The sequence below is a fragment of the Tamandua tetradactyla genome, chromosome 4, assembly GCF_023851605.1.
Source record: "Tamandua tetradactyla isolate mTamTet1 chromosome 4, mTamTet1.pri, whole genome shotgun sequence".
In the NCBI taxonomy this organism is placed as follows: domain Eukaryota; kingdom Metazoa; phylum Chordata; class Mammalia; order Pilosa; family Myrmecophagidae; genus Tamandua; species Tamandua tetradactyla.
The window spans coordinates 68,038,977-68,058,575 of record NC_135330.1 but is presented as its reverse complement, the minus strand read 5'-3'; the positions used below and the strand labels follow the sequence as shown (position 1 = coordinate 68,058,575).

The 19,599-nt window shown below is 36.8% G+C and overlaps 1 protein-coding gene across 3 annotated transcripts in view; it reads right to left on the bottom strand.

Annotated features, from left to right (window-relative positions):
• Positions 1–19,069, bottom strand: part of SYT14 (synaptotagmin 14) — a 297,741-nt gene extending 278,672 nt beyond the window's left edge. The window contains exons 1-2 of one of the 3 annotated variants that reach the window (XM_077157697.1): positions 18,982–19,069; positions 7,496–7,543 (exon numbers count right to left, since the gene is read on the bottom strand). In XM_077157697.1, coding sequence (XP_077013812.1) covers positions 7,496–7,543; positions 18,982–18,994 — 61 coding nt within the window. In that variant the 5' untranslated portion in view covers positions 18,995–19,069. Of the gene's footprint in view, positions 1–7,495; positions 7,544–9,726; positions 9,823–18,981 lie in introns of those variants that run through there. The other 2 variants (XM_077157698.1, XM_077157700.1) reach the window with 2 other exon arrangements.
• Between the last annotated feature and the right edge of the window lie 530 nt (positions 19,070–19,599).

Below are 19,599 nucleotides of genomic sequence, written 5' to 3'. Positions count from 1 at the left end.
TCAAGGTTATACTATAGTCTCATGGAGTAATATGGGGGTAATGACCTATTTCCTCTAGTCTCTGGAACAATTTTTATAGGACAAGTTCTTTCTTCTTTGAAGGCTAGATAGTAGTTGGCCAGTTTAAGTTTGTTACTGCTGCCAAAAAATACAATATACCAGAAATGAACTGGCTTTTATAAAGAGAATTTATTAAGTTACAAGCTTATAGTTCTAAGGCCATAAGGCACTGAGAGAAAAAGATACCTTCCCAGGGTGATCTGGGAAGGTACATGGCTGGTGTCTACTGGTCCTTTGGCTTCTAGTTTCAAACAGCTTCCCTGGGGTTGTTTTCTTTCTGCATCTCCAAACATCTGGGTCTCGTGTTGGCTCTGAAGCTTTTTCCAATATAGTCCCCTCTCAAAGGACTCCAGTAAGCGACCCTCCTTGAGTGGGTGGAGACACATCTTCTTGGAAACCACCTAATCAAAAAGTCCCACCCGCAATTGTGTGGGTCACATCTCCTCGGAAACGACTTAAAAAGTTCCCACCCAGCAATACTGAATCAGGATTAAAGAGCATAGCTTTTCTGGAGTACACAACAGTTTCAAACCGACACATCTCCCAAAAGAGTAACTAATGGGTAACTCAAGTTTTCCATCAGTTAAAATATTTTCCTCAGAAATTGTCTATTTCATCTATGATTTCAAATTTACTATCAAATACTATCAACTTTTAGGGTTTTTTAAATCTTCCTTGAAACTGAATTAGATCCCCTTATACTAATATTGCTTATTTGTGCCTTCTGTTTCTTTTTTTCTTTATTAGTCATTCAAGAGATCTTCCTAAAATTGCATACGCTTTTTGAAAGTAATGGCATTGTGGCTCTGTTGATCTTCATCGTACCTCTGTTTTTATTTCATTTTTTGCTATCTTTACTCTTTCTTTCTCCTCTCTCTGGGTTTATGAGTTGGCTGTAACTTCTTGCATTGGAAGCTTATCTTCTTTAAAAATTGACTAAAAATTCCTGACACAAATTCCATCAAGTAATAGGGCCTAGGTTCTCTTCCCTTGAATCAGGGAAGGCTTTTAACTGTTGTACCAACATAATACAGCAGAAGTGATACCATGCACCTTCTAAGATTAGGTGATAAAAAGATCATACAGCATCTGACCACCATGTAAGAAGTCACTTCATCTTTTTAAAGTGTACATTTCAGGGGTATTTAGTATATTCAAAGAGTTGTTCAATTATCACTGCTATCTAATTTCAGAACATTTTTATCACCCCCAAGAAAACACTATACTCCTTTGCAGTCACTATCCATTTCTTCCTCCCCTCAGCCATTAGTAAGCATGAATGTACTTTCTGTCTTTATAGATTTGCCTATTCTTGACATTTCATATAAATGCAATCATATAATATGTGGCCTTTTGTGTCTAGCTTCTTCCACTTAGCATAATGTTCTGGAGGTTCATCCATGTTGCTTTATCACTACTTTATTCCTTTATATGGCTGAATAATATTTCATAGAATGGACATACTACATTTAGCTTACTCATTAATCAGTTAATGGACCCTTAGGCTGTTCACTTTTTGGTTATTAGTAATGATGCTGCTCTCTTAGTTTGCCAAGACTACTACAACAAAATACCACAGACGACCTTACTTAAACAACAATAATTTATAATCTCACGGTTCTGCAAGCTGGGAGTCTGAAATCAAGGTGTCAACAGAACGAGGCTTCCTCTTAAAGGGGAAAATCCAGATGTTCCATGCCTCTCTTCTGGCTTCTGGTGGGTGCCCAGCAATCAGTGGTGTTCCTTGGCTTATGGCAGAATAACTCAATCTCCGCTTCTTCACATGGGCTCTCTTTCTTTTCTCTGTCTCCACTTACTGACTCAGTCCAAATTTCATCTACTCCTAAGGGCACCAGTCATACTGATTAGTATGACTAATGGCCTTAACTAACACATCTTCAAAGATCCTATTTACAAATGAGCTCCACATTCACAGGGCCAGAGGTTAATGACTTGAACATGTTGTTCCAGAAGACATAATTCAATCCAAAACAACTGCTATGAACATTAACATACAGGTTTTTGTGTGGACATGTGTGGTAGTTAGGTTCAGGTGTCAATTTGACCAGGTGAAAAAGTGCCTAGTTCTATTGCTGTGGACATGAGCCAATGGCATGTGAAGCGCACCTGTTGTTGATTACATCTGCAGTTGGCTAGGAGGCATGCCTGCTGCAATGAATGACTTCCGATTTAATTGGCTGGATGTTGAAATGAGAGAGCTCAACATAGCACAGCCAATGCAGTTCAGCATACCTTATCACAGCACTTGTAGCTGAGGCCAGGCCTTTGGAGATGCAGAAAGGAATCACCCCAGGGAAAGTTGCTGGAACCCAGTGGCCTGGAGAGAAGGCTAGCAGATTGCACTGTGCCTTCCCATGTAAGAAAGAACTTCAGTTGAAAGTTAGTTGCCTTTCCTCTGAAGAACTATACATTTTTAACTAAATAAATCCCCTTTTATTAAAAACCAATCCATCTCTGGTGTGTTGCATTCTGGCAGCTTTGGTAGGCTAGAACATGTTTTCAATTCTCCTGGGTATATACCTAGGCGTGGAACTGCTAGGTTATATGGTAACTATGTTTAACATTGTGAGGAACTGCCAAATTGTTTTCCAAAGTGGCTGCACCATTTTATAATTCTATTAGTAATGAATAAGGGTTTTACTTTCTCCACATCCTCACCAACATTTGTTACTGTCTTTTTTTTTTTTAGTCATCATAGTAGGGTATCTCATCATGGTTTTAATTTGCATTTCTCTAATGACCTTCTATGCTTTTGATCCCCGAGTATTCCCTTTCTCTGTGACCAATAATGTGTTTCAAGTATATTTTATCCCAGCTTTTCTAGGTGTTTAACAACAGAGAGTCTCAGATTATCCTATTTAAAATACTGCTGGAAAATTAAACCCCTGTTTATCAATCATTACATTTATAACTGTGTTTACACAGAAAAAGTATTTGATAAATGCCTTCTAATTGATAGGCATTAAATAAATTTTTTAGTGATTAATTCAGCCAAATCCCATTCAATCATTCATTTATTACTTCAATAAACATTTATTAAGTATCTACCATAAACCCTATGCTATTCTAGGCACTGGAGATAAAACAGTGAACATGTCAAAGTCCTCACCCTCTTAGATCTTATATTTTAATGGAAGAGGCATTTATCTCCCACTAAAACAGTAAACTACATGAATGATAAGTGCAAATTAAGATAGGTGTGAATGAATGAATGAAAAAACAGGGTGATTTAATTGAGATTAAAGAGTAGAGAGGCATGGAAGGGGTTATTTTAGATAGGGTTAGTAGAAAAAGAGTGTTTGAGAAAGTAACACGAGTTACTTGTGATAAGAACTGAAAGATTAGAGACAGTCATTCAAAGATCATAGTGGAGAAGAATGTTCCAGGTAGAGAAAAAAACAGCCTGTAATAAAATCTTGACTCAGAAATAAGCCTGGTACAATTAATAAAGAGAAAGAAAACCAAAATGAGAAAGCATAGTGGGTAACGGAATATACACGAAATGAGGTGTGGTAGGCTGAATAATGGACCCCCCAAAGATGTCCATGTCCTAGTCCTCAAAATCTGTTAATGTTACCTCTCATTAACACAAGAGATGTTGCAGATCTTTACATAAAGGAACTAGAGATGAGGATATTAGTCTGGATTATCCAGGTGGGCCTGACGTATCACAAGGATGATCTAATAAAATATAGGCAAGATATCACAGTGAATAGTAGCAGGAGATGGGACAACAAAAACAGAGATAATACTCTGTAGATGAAGGGTCCACATGCCAAGGAATGCAGGAGACCTCTAGAAGCTTAAAAAAGTCAAGAAAATAGATTCTCCCCCTAGAAACTCCAGAAGGAAGACTAACAACACTTTGACTTTTTGTAAAACAGTTTTTATTGTGAAATATAACATATGTACAAAAAAGCGATAAATTTCAAAGTACATTTTAACAAATAGTTTCAGAACAAATTTAAAAGTATAGTATGAGTTACAGCTCTGGTATTTCTTTTAGCTGCTCTAAGACACTGGAGACTAAATAGAACTATCAATATAATGGTTCAGTAGTCAAAGTCATTTGTTAAATCCTATCTTCTCTGTTACAACTCCTCCTTCTCCTTTGATCCTTCTCCCAATCTTCAGAGATATTCAGGCAATGACAAGTCTAACTTCTTCATGCTGAGAAAGGGCCCTTTGGGGTAAGGGAGTGCAACTGGTCCAACACCTTGACTTAAGACCAGTGAAACTGATTTCAGACTTCTGGTCTTCAGAACTGTAAAGAATAAATCTGTGTTCTTCTTAAACAACCACGTTTGTGGTAAATTACTACAGCAGCCACGGGTAACTAAAACAGATTTTTTGGTACTTGGATGTAGAGTGCTGCTGCAAAGAAAACCTAAAAATATGGAAGTATATTTGGAATTAGGTAATAGGTAGAAGCTGTAGGAATTTTGAGGAGCAAGACAGAAAAAGCCTAGATTGCCTTGAACAGACTATTAGTAGAAATAGGAATGATAACAACTCTGCTAGTGAGAACTCAAAAAATGCGAGTCTTAGAAAAGACCTAAATCATCATAAACAGATAGTAGGTAGAAATATGGATGTTAAAGGTGCTGCCTGTGAGGGTCCAGAGGAAATAAGGAAATGTTATTGGAAATTGGAGGAAAGGAGACCCTTATTATATATAGCGGCAGAAAGCTTAGCTGAATTACGTCTTACAGTGATAAGAAAAGCAGAACTTATACATGATGAACGTGGATATTTAGCTGAGATTTCCAAGCAAAGTGTTGAAGGTGTTGCCTGGTTTCTACTTGTTGCTTATAGTAAAATGCAAAATGTGAGAGGAAGGAGATAAGTTGAAGTAATAACTATTAAGCAAAAAGGAACTAGGACTTGATGATTTGGGAAATTCTCAGCCTTTCCATATTGCAAATCATGCTAAATTTAGGTGATTCAATCAATGTCAAGGAAACTTCTCTGGAGTGAAAGCCAAGGGTGTGCCTGACAACCTTTTGCTAGTGCCTATGAATGAATAAAAGATCACAGTGGTAAGGGACTTAGAGGGCTCTGTGAAGAGATTAGGCCTGTGACGCATAGATCCCCTCAGCCATCTCAGCAGAAGTCAAAACAGAGATGGAACTATGTAGGAAAGACCAGGTGGAAGACTAAAGAAGGTATAGGTTCGTGTAGTCAAGACTTGTATTTACATATGTTCAAGTTTATATTCTAACAGATATCTCAATAGATATACCAAGTAAGTAGTTTGATATAAGAGTCGTTTAATGTAAGTTGTCCTGATTCAAGAACAGGCCAGAGTTGGATTAATAATTTTGTGTGGTATTTAACAGAAATAGATCAAATCAAACAGATGTAAAGTGTGAACAGAAAAACAAAGCAAACAGGACAAAACTCTGGTATATTGCAACATTTAGAGGAGACAGACAAGGAATAGCCTAGCAGTTAAAAAGAAATTGCCCAAGATATGAGGGATGCCATTTTATGAGAATCAGTGATACCAATTACAATGAAAATCTGCACAAAATTTGCCATGCCACGACCATATATGTATATATAGAGATAGATCCTACTTTATATAACGTTCAGCTTAAATGCAAAAGCTTTAGCCCTGAGCATTAATTTTGAAAATGTTTAAATACCTATGGGACATCTCTAGAGATAGGACACTGTATTGAATGCAAAGGGGATATACAGATAAATAGAGAGCCAGAAACTTTGCCATGACATGGCTGTATTATGAACAAATATATATTTCTTTAATTTAAACACAGACTTAAAATTGTATAGCAAAAATGGAAAGAAGTAGATAGAGCTGAACTAATACAAAGAAATGGAGACAGCAATAAAGAATAGAAAGAAAAGCCATAAAGAAAAGGTGTGTTCAGACATAACCTATCCCCCCTGGCTAATGTTTCTCTATTGTAGCTTTCTGTGCCTCTTGTAGCCATAAGAGGTCCTCTGCACAATTTTAGTTTCCTCCTTTCAATCTGTCTCTATTCTTGTCTTGGTTCTCTCTTCACCTTTAACAGCTTTGTATTCTAACTGACTTTTACAGTCCTTTGTTGCCCACCAAATGAGTTCTCTAAAATTATTTAAAATATTTTTATTAATTCTTGTTTAATGTATAATAGTAGCAGACTAAAAATGTTTATACAGATGAAAAAAAATGTGTAAATGTGTTCCTTCCCTCCCCAATCTCAATTTCAGGTAAGAATCACAAATCAACAACAGTTAGAGTGTAAGACTCATAATCCAAAATTTGAGATTTCAGAGAACTGATTTCAATTTCCTCCTTTATGGTACCAGAGAAAAGGTACATAGATAAAGCACACTTTTAATAAATGAAAGATTGTTTTTAAATGAACAATAACTGCAGGTAGTAACACACAGATAAACTAGGATGACCTTGTTAGTGACGGTAACACAAACTCACCTATATCTATATTCTAATAAGGATTAAACACTTTTTAACTCAAACTAAGGCTTTTCAGATTTGTTGAAAACTTAGTGACAATATGCTGACATTTCCCTGACATGCCAATTACACTCCTGTATCACAAATACTGAGACTGCCCCAAACCTCTTTAAGGTGAAATATTAAGGAAGGGAGTGCCACTAGATGGTCAGACGCAGGAAAGCCAAGTCAGTTTTCAGGAAAGATGCAAGAAAAAGAAAGTCCCCCAAATTTCAAAAAGACAAGAATAGTTCTACATATACTCCCCAAATAAATTTTTGAGAATTTCTTTCCCTGGCTTCCCTGGGTATCTTTTCCTTTCCTCACACCATTTCACAGATTTGTGATTATTTCTAAGGAGTTGTGAGGATGCCCAAGGGTTCTCCTGATTCTTCCAAATCTAGAGTATACCTGATTCCTTGCCTCCCACCTAATAACTGAATTCTCTTTCCTGGGGCCACCTTGTTGAACCAACTAGTTGTCAGGTAGCTCCTTCTAAGGAAACAAAGACAGTTGTTAGTGTCAAAAGATATTGTGGTCTTTTGACATGTTCCCGTTTTGAATTTCAACCACCTCCTCACATCTCTCTGATGGGGTACAGTAATAGAACGGAAGTTCAACAGAGATCGGTATGCAATGAGATTCGAGATTCTGAAAGGGAACAAAAATCAAACCCTCCATTCTCTGCCCCTTTACCATATCTGATAACCAATATGCTAGAAACCAGGCTTTATCAACCCATTAAAATAAAATCAAACTAACAAATCTCAAAAATCACATAACAAGCAATATGTACTTTATGGATGGTTTAACTCTACAATACAAATAACAAATATTAATTTTATTAAATGTTATGCTTTATAAGCCCAAGTTATCTGCCATGTTACTAAAATTTCTTACACACTATGAAATCACTTAACATTTAAATATCCATACAGAACATTTACTTACCTTTTCTAATACAAATAAGTTCATGTACTCCACAGGTTCTTTCTCCACCTGTTAAAAAAATTTTTTATTAGAACATAAAAAATAACCTGAATTTGTTACAAACATAGCTTTAAATTAGCTGCTAAGAATAACTTCAGAAAAAAGTTTCCCAATTCTGTTTTTGAAACTTATCTATATGAATAAGACAACCTATTAATTAGAATTTTCCTAAATAGCTCAGAAATTAAGATCTTACAGAGTCTAGAAATGAAGAAGTTTCATTCAAGTACACTATTTTAAATTGCAACTTTCTCAAGAGTAGACGTCACCATTTCCTAAGTACCTCTTCACATCACCTAGAAGAAAATATTTCAAAGGAGGATTCACTTCTGCATCTGAGCCTTAATATATATAGGTAAGTTATTACTGAAGGATCAGCACTATAACAGCACTATTTTTATTTTACCACATATACTCACATTGAATAAAATGAAATGTGAGCCTTTCTCCATTATCTATCAATTCAGTCTCAGAAACATATAACAATAAAACAAATTTAATAAACAAATCATATGGAAAATAAAACTAGCAAATTTAACCCTCAAATTACTTTCATTATTCTAAGTTATAATAATAGTAATTGCATTTATTACTATATAAATATATTCCCTTTCACATAACGCCACCACTTTAACGCAAGTTGAATAAAATTTTAGTGTTATATATGTGTATGACCTTCTGTCTTATGAATTACTTTCAAAGGTTGCATAATAAAAATATTGAATAATTTAATCATTTAGTTCATTATAGAAGTTTGTTATCAGTACTTCAGTTAAAAGAAAGAAATTTTTCACAGCATAACATGAAAAATAAAAATAACCACTAAAAAAGTAGGTCATCTTGAAATTAAGCTAAAAAACTAGAAAACAGTATGTCTATCACTAAAGGAGGTTAGAACTTTATTCTAACTTGTTTGCAATAATGCCATTGCTTTTTTATTATCAACAACATAGATCAATCATTGGTTATCAGGAAGACAGACAAGAATAAACACCTAACTTAAAACTATGTTTATAAATGGATTATTATTCAGTATAACCCTAATGTACATACAGTGAAACTTTATTAACTGGAATATTACCAGTACGCAACCACCGAACACTTGCTGTGGGGGTAGAATTAAGTATACTTATATGCTACATGTTTTTTTTAAATGGAGTAGCAGTAGCCAAATAATTGCAATGAGGATATTTACCAAATTATAATAAAAAATTTTCAAGATACTTAGAAGAATTCATGTAATAACAATAACATTACTACAATGCATTTTGAAGTCACTACTGATGTTTTCATAGGCTACTCAGAAATATTTCTTATAGTCATTAAGACATGTTCCCTAGAAAGTAGCACTTATAATTTGAATTATGTACTCATTTCATTTAACAGGCTGCACTTTTTAAGTCTGTAATTAAAACTAGATTCATCCCCATATTTAATATGAAATGGTTAAATTTTATTATATATGTATCATCTTAAAAACAACTCCATAAAAACTTATATTTTGGATAATGCATTATCTAATTTAACTTCAATGATCCATTTATTTGACCACCATAATTATATGGAATCTTCAATAGGGCATGAGATCCTGTGGGTTTGTATAGGTTAGTGCGATGCCTCAATATATCCCAGATATAATGTGGGCAGCAAATAAAAAAGAATTTGCAAAGACTGGGGAGAAAGGAGGAAATATTCAACTTCTCCATCTGGGGAATTCCTGATATTTCTGCAAGCATTTGAGGCAACCAATTCAACAGGCTGAGCCCTCAATCTTGGGGTTTGACCCTATGAAACTTATTCCTACAAAGGAGAAGCTAAGTCTACTCACAATTATGCCTAACAGTCACCCCCAGAGAACCTCTTTTTGTTGCTTAGATGTGCCTCTTTCCCTAAGCCAATTTGACAGGTTAGCTCACTGTCCTCCCCGCTACATGGGATATGACTCCCAGGGATGTAAATCTCCCTGCCAGTGTGGGACAGGACTCCCAAGATGTGCTGGGACCCAGCATCATGGGACTGAGAAAACCTTCTTGACCAAAAGGGAGAAAAGAAATGAAATAAAGTTTCAGTGGCTGAGAGATTTTAAATACAGTCAAGAGGTTATACTGGAAGTTATTCTTATGTATTATATGGATATTCATTTTTAGTTTATGGAGTATTGGAGTGGCTGGAGGGAAGTACCCGAAACTTACTGAGCTGTGTTCCAGTAGCCTTGACTCTTGAAGATGACTGTATAACTACACACCTTTTACAATGTGACCACGTGATTGTGAAAATCTTGTGCCTGATGCTCCTTTTATCCAGAGTATGGACAGATGATAAAAAAAAAAGAATAAATAAATAATAGGGAAAAATAAGAATATATACATAAATAACAGGGATAAAGGGCAAAAAATTGGATAGATTGAAATATTAATAGTCAGTGAGACGGAGGGGTGAGGGGTATGGGATGCTTGTATTTTTTCTTTTTATTTCTTTTTCTGGATTGATGCAAATGTTCTAAAAATAATCATGGCAGTGAATACACAACTATGTGATGATATTGTGAGCCACTGATTGTACACCATGTATGACTGTGTGTGAAAATTTCTCAATAAAAATATTTTTTAAAAATAGCTGCATAGTTTTTAATGGCTTAGTACTATCAGTAACAACAAAAACTGTTGTATTATCTGTAAAACTTTTTTCAAAACTGTAGAATGATTATGAAAGCTGCTACTTTTAAAAGGTTTCAATTTATATCAAATCAAAGAAACTTATTAAAAATGCTAAACATAATAACTACTATATTTTAAAGTGAGAGTCAATTAATGATTGTCAAATTTGCCAAAGTACTCTTAAAAAACCACACAACGAGAAAAAGCAAATAAGACTGTGCTCTACTATTCTTGGTATTTGTTTCCAAAATTCTAAACAATAAATAAGATTCCACTGATGTATGTATGGAACTCAAGAGTAGTCACTATTAATAATGAAATGGAAAGAATACTAAGGATAAATCCAGATATTAAATTAAAATGTAAAAAAAAAATTTTAATGTACAAAAGGTACACAAAAAAATTAAATAAATTTATTACACTATCAGATACTGAAATTCAAATATTCCTTTTGTCCTCCATCCTTTCTAAGACCAGGCAGTGTGCAAGAAAAAAAAGCATCATACATGTTAAATATATATGTTTGTTTGGGAGTGTGGTAGGGGACTTAGTGCAGTCTGACACCTTTCCCTGGGACACACAAATACATGTGTCAGCCTGGCAGGATAAAACACAATCCCCTGGTAGATGAGGGGACTGCCAGGACATTACTTCCCGTAGTTCCTAGCACACACAAATATTCACCAGTACCTGGTCTTGTTTTATGACACCCAGTTCACACCCCAGTCAGTGGTTTATCTGTTCTTGGTGAGGAGGAAATGGGGTTTTCTTCACTAGGATACACACACACACACACACACACACACACACACACGAGAGAGAGAGAGAGAGAGAGAGAGAGAGAGAGAGAGAGAGAGAGAGAGAGAGAGAAGCACTGCATGTAGAATCTCTCTCTGCATCAGCCAGAGACTGACCTTGCTCTTTCCCTTTCCTATGTGAGTAAAATATCTTTCCATTAGTGCCTGTGTGAGTCGTGTTTTTGCTGGCTATCTTGACACCTGTGTCGAAGTGGGTTGGTATCTCTTTAGGTATCTCTCCTTCTGACTGACAGAGTCAAAAGGCTTAAATGCTTTTTCAATCAGAGACAGGGTAAACTCTGAACAAATCCTATGCCTTGTTTTATCTCTGAAAGTAAATATGAAAAGATTCCATGAAAATTTTCAAATTTATAAGCAAAAAGCAAGTCATGGCAGATAGACCTTGATTCAGACATGGTGGTAATCCAAAAAGTGATTTACTGGTACTAAAAATATACTGCACAAGGAAGAGTGGTTACTTAAAGAAATCATTTGGTTGGTACCTTTATAAAGTAATGAATTTTCCATTAAAATGAGTAATCACCCCCAAAATGAACTCTTGTATAATACAATTTTTCATACATCTTTACTTCAAAAGACACAACAGTAATGGAGACTTGACTATATTAGGATGACAAAATATAAGCAAAGACCAGAATCAGAAATAAAGTTTTCTAGCCCATCTTTTATAGACAAATAAACTGAGACACTGAATGGTTAGTAAAGTTGACCAGGGTCACTAGCTAATTGTCAGAGAAAAAAATTAGACCACTATGTTTAATTTGTAAGAATGTAAAGATTTATTTTTATTCATGTTTATGAAAAAGATGAAAATTATTAAATTATTTTCAACTCCTTAAGTAATTTAAATAAAAGTGAATTTCTCTAAGGGTGCATGGGTGGTTCAGTGGTAGAATGCTTGCCTTCCATGCAGGACACCCAGGTGCAATTCCCAGACCATGTGCCAAAGAAAAACAAAAAAGAAATTTCTCTTAAAACTACACTTGGAGATATTTCTAACATTGCTCTTGAAATAATCATCTCACAACACTGAAATGAAAAATAGAAAATGACATCTTTAGTCAAAGTTTCTATCTTTTCCCTCAGGCAAACTCACATAAGAGTGTAATATAAACTGGCATAATCCTCCATAATTGGCCTAAGGATGAGGAGAAGTGGTAATAGATACATGTGGGCACACTCACATGTGCTGTAACACTGTGCACATGTGTTTGTGTATGAATAACTGTGAGTATACCAAGGAAGTGGGAATCTAAAAGGGGGAGGTGGAGGGAATACATTACAAAATATGTACTTTTGCACAGGTCCACAAAAGGAGAATTTGTTGTGATGCTGTGGTTATTCCCATTAGAACAAACTCAGGTATACAAATATGGAATTAAAAGCAAAGATTTACTTCCTCTAAAATGGCTCTAAGATTCTCGTTTTAAACTAACTTCATTTTCTCTACAATGTATATTTTGACTATGGGCCTAAATCACCATAATGTACAGGTTTTATTAATTTCTTAAATACTCCTTCATCTAAAGATGCTCTCCCAAACACATCAACATAGTCACAGCCTTTAAATTAATGCCTAGTTGGGTGGGCAATGGTGGCTCAGTGGCAGAATTCTCGTCTGCTGTGCTGGAGAACCGGATTCAATTCCTGGAGCCTGCCCATGCCAAAAAAAAAAAAATAGTAAATTAATGCCTAGATTACACTGACAAACTGTTAGAGCTAAAGACACCTACAGTGTACATAATAGGCATGAAACTTTAAATATTTTCTATTAATGCTGCCAACCCTCACCCAATTTAAACCATCCAGATCATAGTCACTAACTTCTCTTGACACCTTTTAGTCTTGTCTCTAATTAAGTCATCCAAGGAATGATATGCAATTTGGTCCCTAACTGAAAATCACAGTGTTGTGGAAAGATCATGGTCTCTGAATTATGCCAGACTTCAGTTCTAACACCAGAACTACCTTGTACTGCCTTTGTAAACCTTGTGCTTGCTAATCTTTGGGGGAAAAAAATTAGCTAAAATTATTTGTAAAACAATAACAATAACATTTATTACAAAGAATAAAATCCCCCAGGACAGAAAATAGGTTTCACTTTGTATACTAATTCTGAAATTAATTACTTAATTGTGGTGGATTAGTAGAAGCTGCTGAAATGGGGGCAGAGAGTGGTGTTGAGAAGAATTCTGAAACCAAATCCACAACTAGTAGGTGTGGTTGCTTAAGAGAACAGATGTCTGCTATAGTCAAGACAGGGGGAACTGCAACCATGCAGCTGCTATCCACAACTGAAATAAAGGATATATTAGCCTGGCCCATGGTGAGTGCCGAAAACATGTTCAATACCTCTGATTTCCTCATAAGTAGAATTCAAAATTCAAAGAAAACTTAGAACCTATGCCCTGGAAACAGAAAAGATTCCAACAAAACATTTCCTTCCCTTCTACAGCACGAGTTACCATTTAATCAAACACTTTTCTCTATATATATTCCAAAATAAACATTAATCTTCTCATACTTCTTAACTTGTCCTCGTTATAGAATTTTTCTTAAAAAAACACAAAAATAAAAATTAAAAAAAACTTAAGGCCTTCAACCCTGAGTGTTAACTTCTCATACTGGCATTCTTTAAACTTTATGTTGATGTTACGCAATAACTGTAGAGTTAAAATTATCTGAATAAGTCAAGTCCTCTCTATATTTATTTTTATGAACTCATTTTTTCTATACTATTCCTATTCAGCAGTAGGTTAAACTTTTGAGCTACATACTCACCACCACCCCAGCATCACACAGAAAATCCAACCACAACTTTTTTCTCTTATAATTTGCAAAGCATGCTAAAGTGTATTTCATTTGATCTCTAAGTTCTTATGCATTATATTGAAAAAAGTTTTCTAAGAGGTAGTTTTTTATCTTATAAAATTAAATTTACTGTTCATAAATGTAATTCATTTTCCCAACTATTGAGCCACTTTTTGTTTTGACTGTTCAAAGCTCCTTAACATAATTAAAGCATGTGTAACTATATGTTCACAAAAGAGATGTTCTACTTAATTTAATTTTGCAGTTACCTGAGAACACTTTCCTGTTTTGACTACTGCAGATGATCAGTTTTAAAGCTACTAATACGCATTACTGGATGTTAAGTTCAGAATACTGAAGATAAAATAATATTTAATTTAAACCCTCTATCTTATGACTCCAGATATTATTGTGAACATCAATTGTAACAGACTCCTAAAAAGGTAAAAATAAGAAATTGTTTTGAATATATGTATGGCTCTTGTAAGTATGTTTTTAAATAAATTCCTAATAACAGCTTATAAGATCAATGTTTCCTCCTTCTAAAAACTGGGGGTTCCAATATGTCAGGACTCAATTAAAATTTTACTACATATAATGCAAAATATGCATATAATCATTTTATCCAGAAGCATGATATGTTTTATTTATAATAGCTTGCTATCCCTATACAGACATTTTCACTTTGGGTATTGATTTGCTAGGATCTGAGGGAAGAGAATGAAGTCAATTAAATGGAAATTGAGTCCATGAAAAAAAATCTATAGTACTACATATATATTATAAACATTATAAGCTTTTCAAAGAAAGTGATAATGTAAAGAGTACATATTACTCACAAGTTATATAAATAAACCAATATATAGTTCTTACTGCTTTCCACATGGCATACACTGTTGCATTCTAGTACCACCTTAGAACAATGAAAAATGAAATGCTTCTTAATATAACTTATTTCTTGAGTGCTCCCCCCTTGTTTCTACTTTATTTACTGAGTTAGAAAAGGAACCTGGAATAAACCGCAAATTACTCAAAAGTACTTGCAGAGATCTCTGAACAACCCTACCTAAATATACATGTTTTAAATCTGTGATATATATTCCTTATAAAACATTAGAAAAGTTATTCCTGCCATAAAATCAAAGTATCCCTTTCAAAATACCAGTGATTAAATGAAACTATAGTTCCTCTAAAAGTATGCTGTCAAAAAAATTGCCTCAGTCAGCTAGACTGTGGAGAGGTGTGGCTTTCTAATTATATTATCCCCTACATACATACTAATAATATCTAACAATAACAGGGAAAGTAGGAAATGGATGTGATGTTCTCCCTCAAAGCTAATAATCTAAAATGTTTCTATTGGGTTTTGCAAGTCAATATTTCAAATGGTTTTTGAAAGTAAAAATTCTGCCTTAGAAGTCTTAGGGCCTGTGCTGGTTTGAAAAGGTGTATGTACCCTAAAAAACCCATGTTTTAACCAAAATCCCATTTCATAAAGGCAGAATAATCCCTATTCAATACTGTATGTTTGAAACTGTAATCAGATCATCTCCCTGGAGATGCGATTTAATCAAGAGTGGTTGTTAAGCTGGATTAGGTGACATACATCCACCCATTCAGGTGGGTATTGAGAAGTTTCTGGAGTCCTATAAAAGAGGAAACATTTTGGAGAAAGAAAGACATTCCGAGAGCAGTGCATAGCTATGAGAAACAGAGTCCACCACCCGGTGACCTCTGGAGATGAAGAAGGAAAATGCCTCCCGGGGTTCTTCATGAAACAGGAAGTCAGGAAAAGAAGCTAGCAGATGATGCTGTGTTTGCCATGTGCCCTTCCAGATGAGAAAGGAACCCTGACTGTGTTCATCATGTGCCTTTCCAGATGAGAGAGAAACTATGACTGTGCTCACCATGTGTCCTTTCACTTGAGAGAGAAACCCTGAACTTCATCGGCCTTCTTGAACCAAGGCATATTTCCCTGGATGCCTTAGTTTGGACATTTCTGTAGACTTGTTTAATTGGGATGTTTTCTCGGCCTTAGAACTGTAAACTAACAACGTATTAAATTCCCTTTTCAAAAGCCATTCCGTTTCTGGTATATTGCATTCCGGCAGCCAGCAAACTAGAATAGAGCCAAAACAAACTTTAAAGAGCATCTCAGAATTGTACTGATGATTTTTAAAATATAATATATATGAAAGTGTGCAGCAAACTGTAAGATACTATGTACTAAGTATTAATGTACTATGAATAAAACTGCATGCAAACTATATGGATTTTCTCTAGTTCAATCTTCTTTTACAATTTAAAAAAATGCTGCCCAGAGACCTTAAGTAAAGTTAATATACCAAATGAACAATAGGGTTGAACATCGTTACTTCAGCAAAACATTTTGTAAACAGTTTCCTGATATTCTTATGGAAAATGGGGATTGTATGAAGGAAGGACATGGACTATAATGTTAAGGACAAGCTTTATCCTCAGGTTTGTACTTTACAAAAATAACCAGTAATAGCTTAGAAAATGGACTGGAAGGAAATTTAAGAGTGGACTTAACAAGACTAGTTTAAAAACTAATGCAAGTCTTGAGAGACAAGGGTATACCCAACTAAGAACCACTAGTTTAGGATGTAGACTTGGCAAGATTTTGAGATCAATAGGATGTGGGGGATGAAGTAAAAAACAGAGTTGATTTCCAGCATTTCAGCTTGGATATATGGTGAACTGAAAAAAACACTCAAATGGTGAATTTGCAGACTTGGAAAGAATTCAGGGTGTATTCTGGTGGTTGTGGATGACACCTTTAGGATTTTGAATGTCCCAAGTTAATATTTTAGATTGCTGTGAGCCATCCTAGAGAAGATACCTAGACAGTACTTGGAAATACAAATCACGAAAATTCTATATTAGAGATAAGCATCTGGACACTGGTGTAATGGTGGTTACTGAAGCAGTGGATGCAATTTATGAAGTTGAATGTACAGAATTCCATTTTAACAATTCTAGAAATGTGTTAAGTGCATATTATAATCAGTCACTGTACAAAATCAAAAGGGTACAAAAATAAGTAAGACATTATCCTTTACATTATCTATAACAAGAATTTCTGATCTAGGGAGACATATCTGGAAACAAGTGATTACAAAATTGACATATGCAATTAGAGTATGTATAAAGTAGAGAATGAGAACAGGACTGAGAATAGAAGCCCAAAGAAAATAAAGTCAGGGAGATGAAGTGCAGATATGTGTAACCAAAAGAGGAAAAAACTTCAAAAAAAACAAGTATCCAGAGTTAATATACTGGATAACAAGCACATGTCTTGATAAGCTAGACTAGAACAATGATTCCCAACCTGAAGGATAGCACTAAGTTCTTCATCTCTGACTGGAATCATGTTAGATCAGTTTGATACCATGATCATCTTATATTTGAGGAATATATGATTTGAGGAAATGAGTGAGGAGTTCAGATGAAAGAGACTCAGTGGTTCAGGTTGATTAAAACTTATCCTGAGTCAACATGAAACTCCAAAAAGGCTATTCTAATATTAGGCCATCTTCATAAGATTAAGCATAAATCAACTTTGTACCATATGCTATTCAAAACTACATCTGGACTGGTGTGCCCACTATTACATTCCAAATTTTAAAATATACAACTACAGATGATTCAAACGAAGGAACTAGATGTTTTGTCTAGACAAAAGAACACTGAAGAGCTGTCTTCAAATGGTAGAAGGGCTTTTAAGTATACAGAGAACAGGCAGAACTAGGACATGTAAATAAATAGAAGTAACTTTCAACCTCTTTTCCACATTATACTTTTTACTACTTACTTGAATTTAACCTCTAATAAAAAACATAGTGAGGAAAAGAGGTTAGCAGTACAGCTCTGGAAAACAGGAAAATCAAAGATTATAAGTAGATCTTATTCTTAGTACTCCTCATCATCTTAGCTATAGTAGATGTTTGACGCTGTCTGAAGTGTGTCTTGCATATACCCTAAAAAAAAAGAGAAATGTAAACACACAAATAAAGCAATTTTGGAGTCAGACAAAAAGGAGACCCTTAAGTTATATGCTACCAGTAACTGGTTACCTAGATGAGAAGGGTATTGAAAAATTTTACTTAGAAGGAAACACAAAAATTAGATAAATAATGATATTGTTACAGGTACCTTGCACGTCTGTGCAGACGAATATACACACATGTACACACAGGGAAATTACACAAAATGCTTTCACTGAGTTAGTCTAGGAGACAGGGGCTGGAAGATGCCTAGTCTTTCACAGTCTCCTAGACATGTAACATTAATTTTCACAATAGCCTCTTTAAAAACAAGCAAAATATCAACACTTCATTTCAGTTACATGTATTTGGAACAAAAGAAAAATACACTTAAATGCCAACTATCTTACCTAGAAATTTAATCTTTATTAAGCTACTTTTAGAAAATATGAGTATTCTTGACTATAACACTTAATAGACTAGCATGGTCAGCATTCGAAGACTGTGCGTTTGTTTTGAAGAGAGATTTGTTTACTTCTCTATCACTGAGAAAAACAGTTTTGAGAGTTAGGAAGACAAAAACCACTTGAGGAAATACCCCAAATTCCTGATCCCCTACAACAGCAAGCAGAAGGGGGGATGGACGGAGAGTGCAGCCCAGCCTCGGCCTCGGAGTAGGGACCTGGAAAGGCGAGGATTGGGACAGCAAAACTAGACTCAGTTTGGTAGGAAACTGGTACTGCGGGAAGGTGGCCTGCGCAATGCAAGGCGGTACCCGCGGCCCCCGGTTTCCCCGGCCCACTCGGCGGGCTCTGCAGGGCCGCGGCCGGGGCCCCACTCGGCGCCGCGGGAGGAGGCCGCCTCAGCCCCGCACCTGCCGGCCTGACAGCCGTTCCCCACGCGTAGGCGCCGGCCGAGGCCGACAGATGCCGAGGGCCGGAGAGAACCAGCGAGCGCGAGCGCGAGTCCGGAGTCCTCAGGGTGCCGCTCCGCCCACCTGCCCCCCGGGTCGCGGTCGCAAACCCCGCACCTCAGCGGCCGTCTCCGGACCCTCAAGAGATTGCCCCAACCACGCCACGGCGTCCCGGCACCTCCCAGGCACCCGCCGGCTGGGCGTTCACCCCTCCTCGCTCTCGCGGCCGGCCACCACTTACCTTCAATCGCCATGATGTGCTCGCCATGGACCGCACCAAGTGGATGGCGGGGGCGGAGGACGAGCCGAGTCCGCTAGCGAGAGGGGCGGGCCCTCGGAATCGCCGGGCTGCGCGGCCAGGAGGGGAGCTGCGAGCCGGGCGGGGCGGGGCGAGGGAGGGGCCTCGAGCGCCCGAACGCCGGCCGCGGAAGAAATGGAACCTTCCCGGGCCGGCCGGGGCGGCCACCAGCACGTGACCCGCCCCCTCCCCCTCCCACCGCACTCGCGCGGGGATTCAAAACAGGTGCCCACTCCGGGGATCTCGCACCCGCGCCCCAGGCCGGCCGGAGCCGCTCCGAGCATGTGCGGGAGGCTCCTGTCCCGGCCCGGGGCTTCCCGGGAGCCCAAGACCACTGAGGCGTCGGTTCCTCCGTTGTTTGCGGCATGAGAGGTCGGTGAAGTGAGAGTAGGGAAAGAATCGGGTCAGGACCATGGACAGATACTCCAGCTGCGCCTTGGACTCAGGGATTCCCGTGCAATAACTCCCTCAGATTTGGTAATGTGAAGGTAAAGGGTGTTGCGTTGTGCTGTGCTGTGTTGTGTTGTGGTTTTCGCCTGAATCTGTGAAATATTCGTTTCA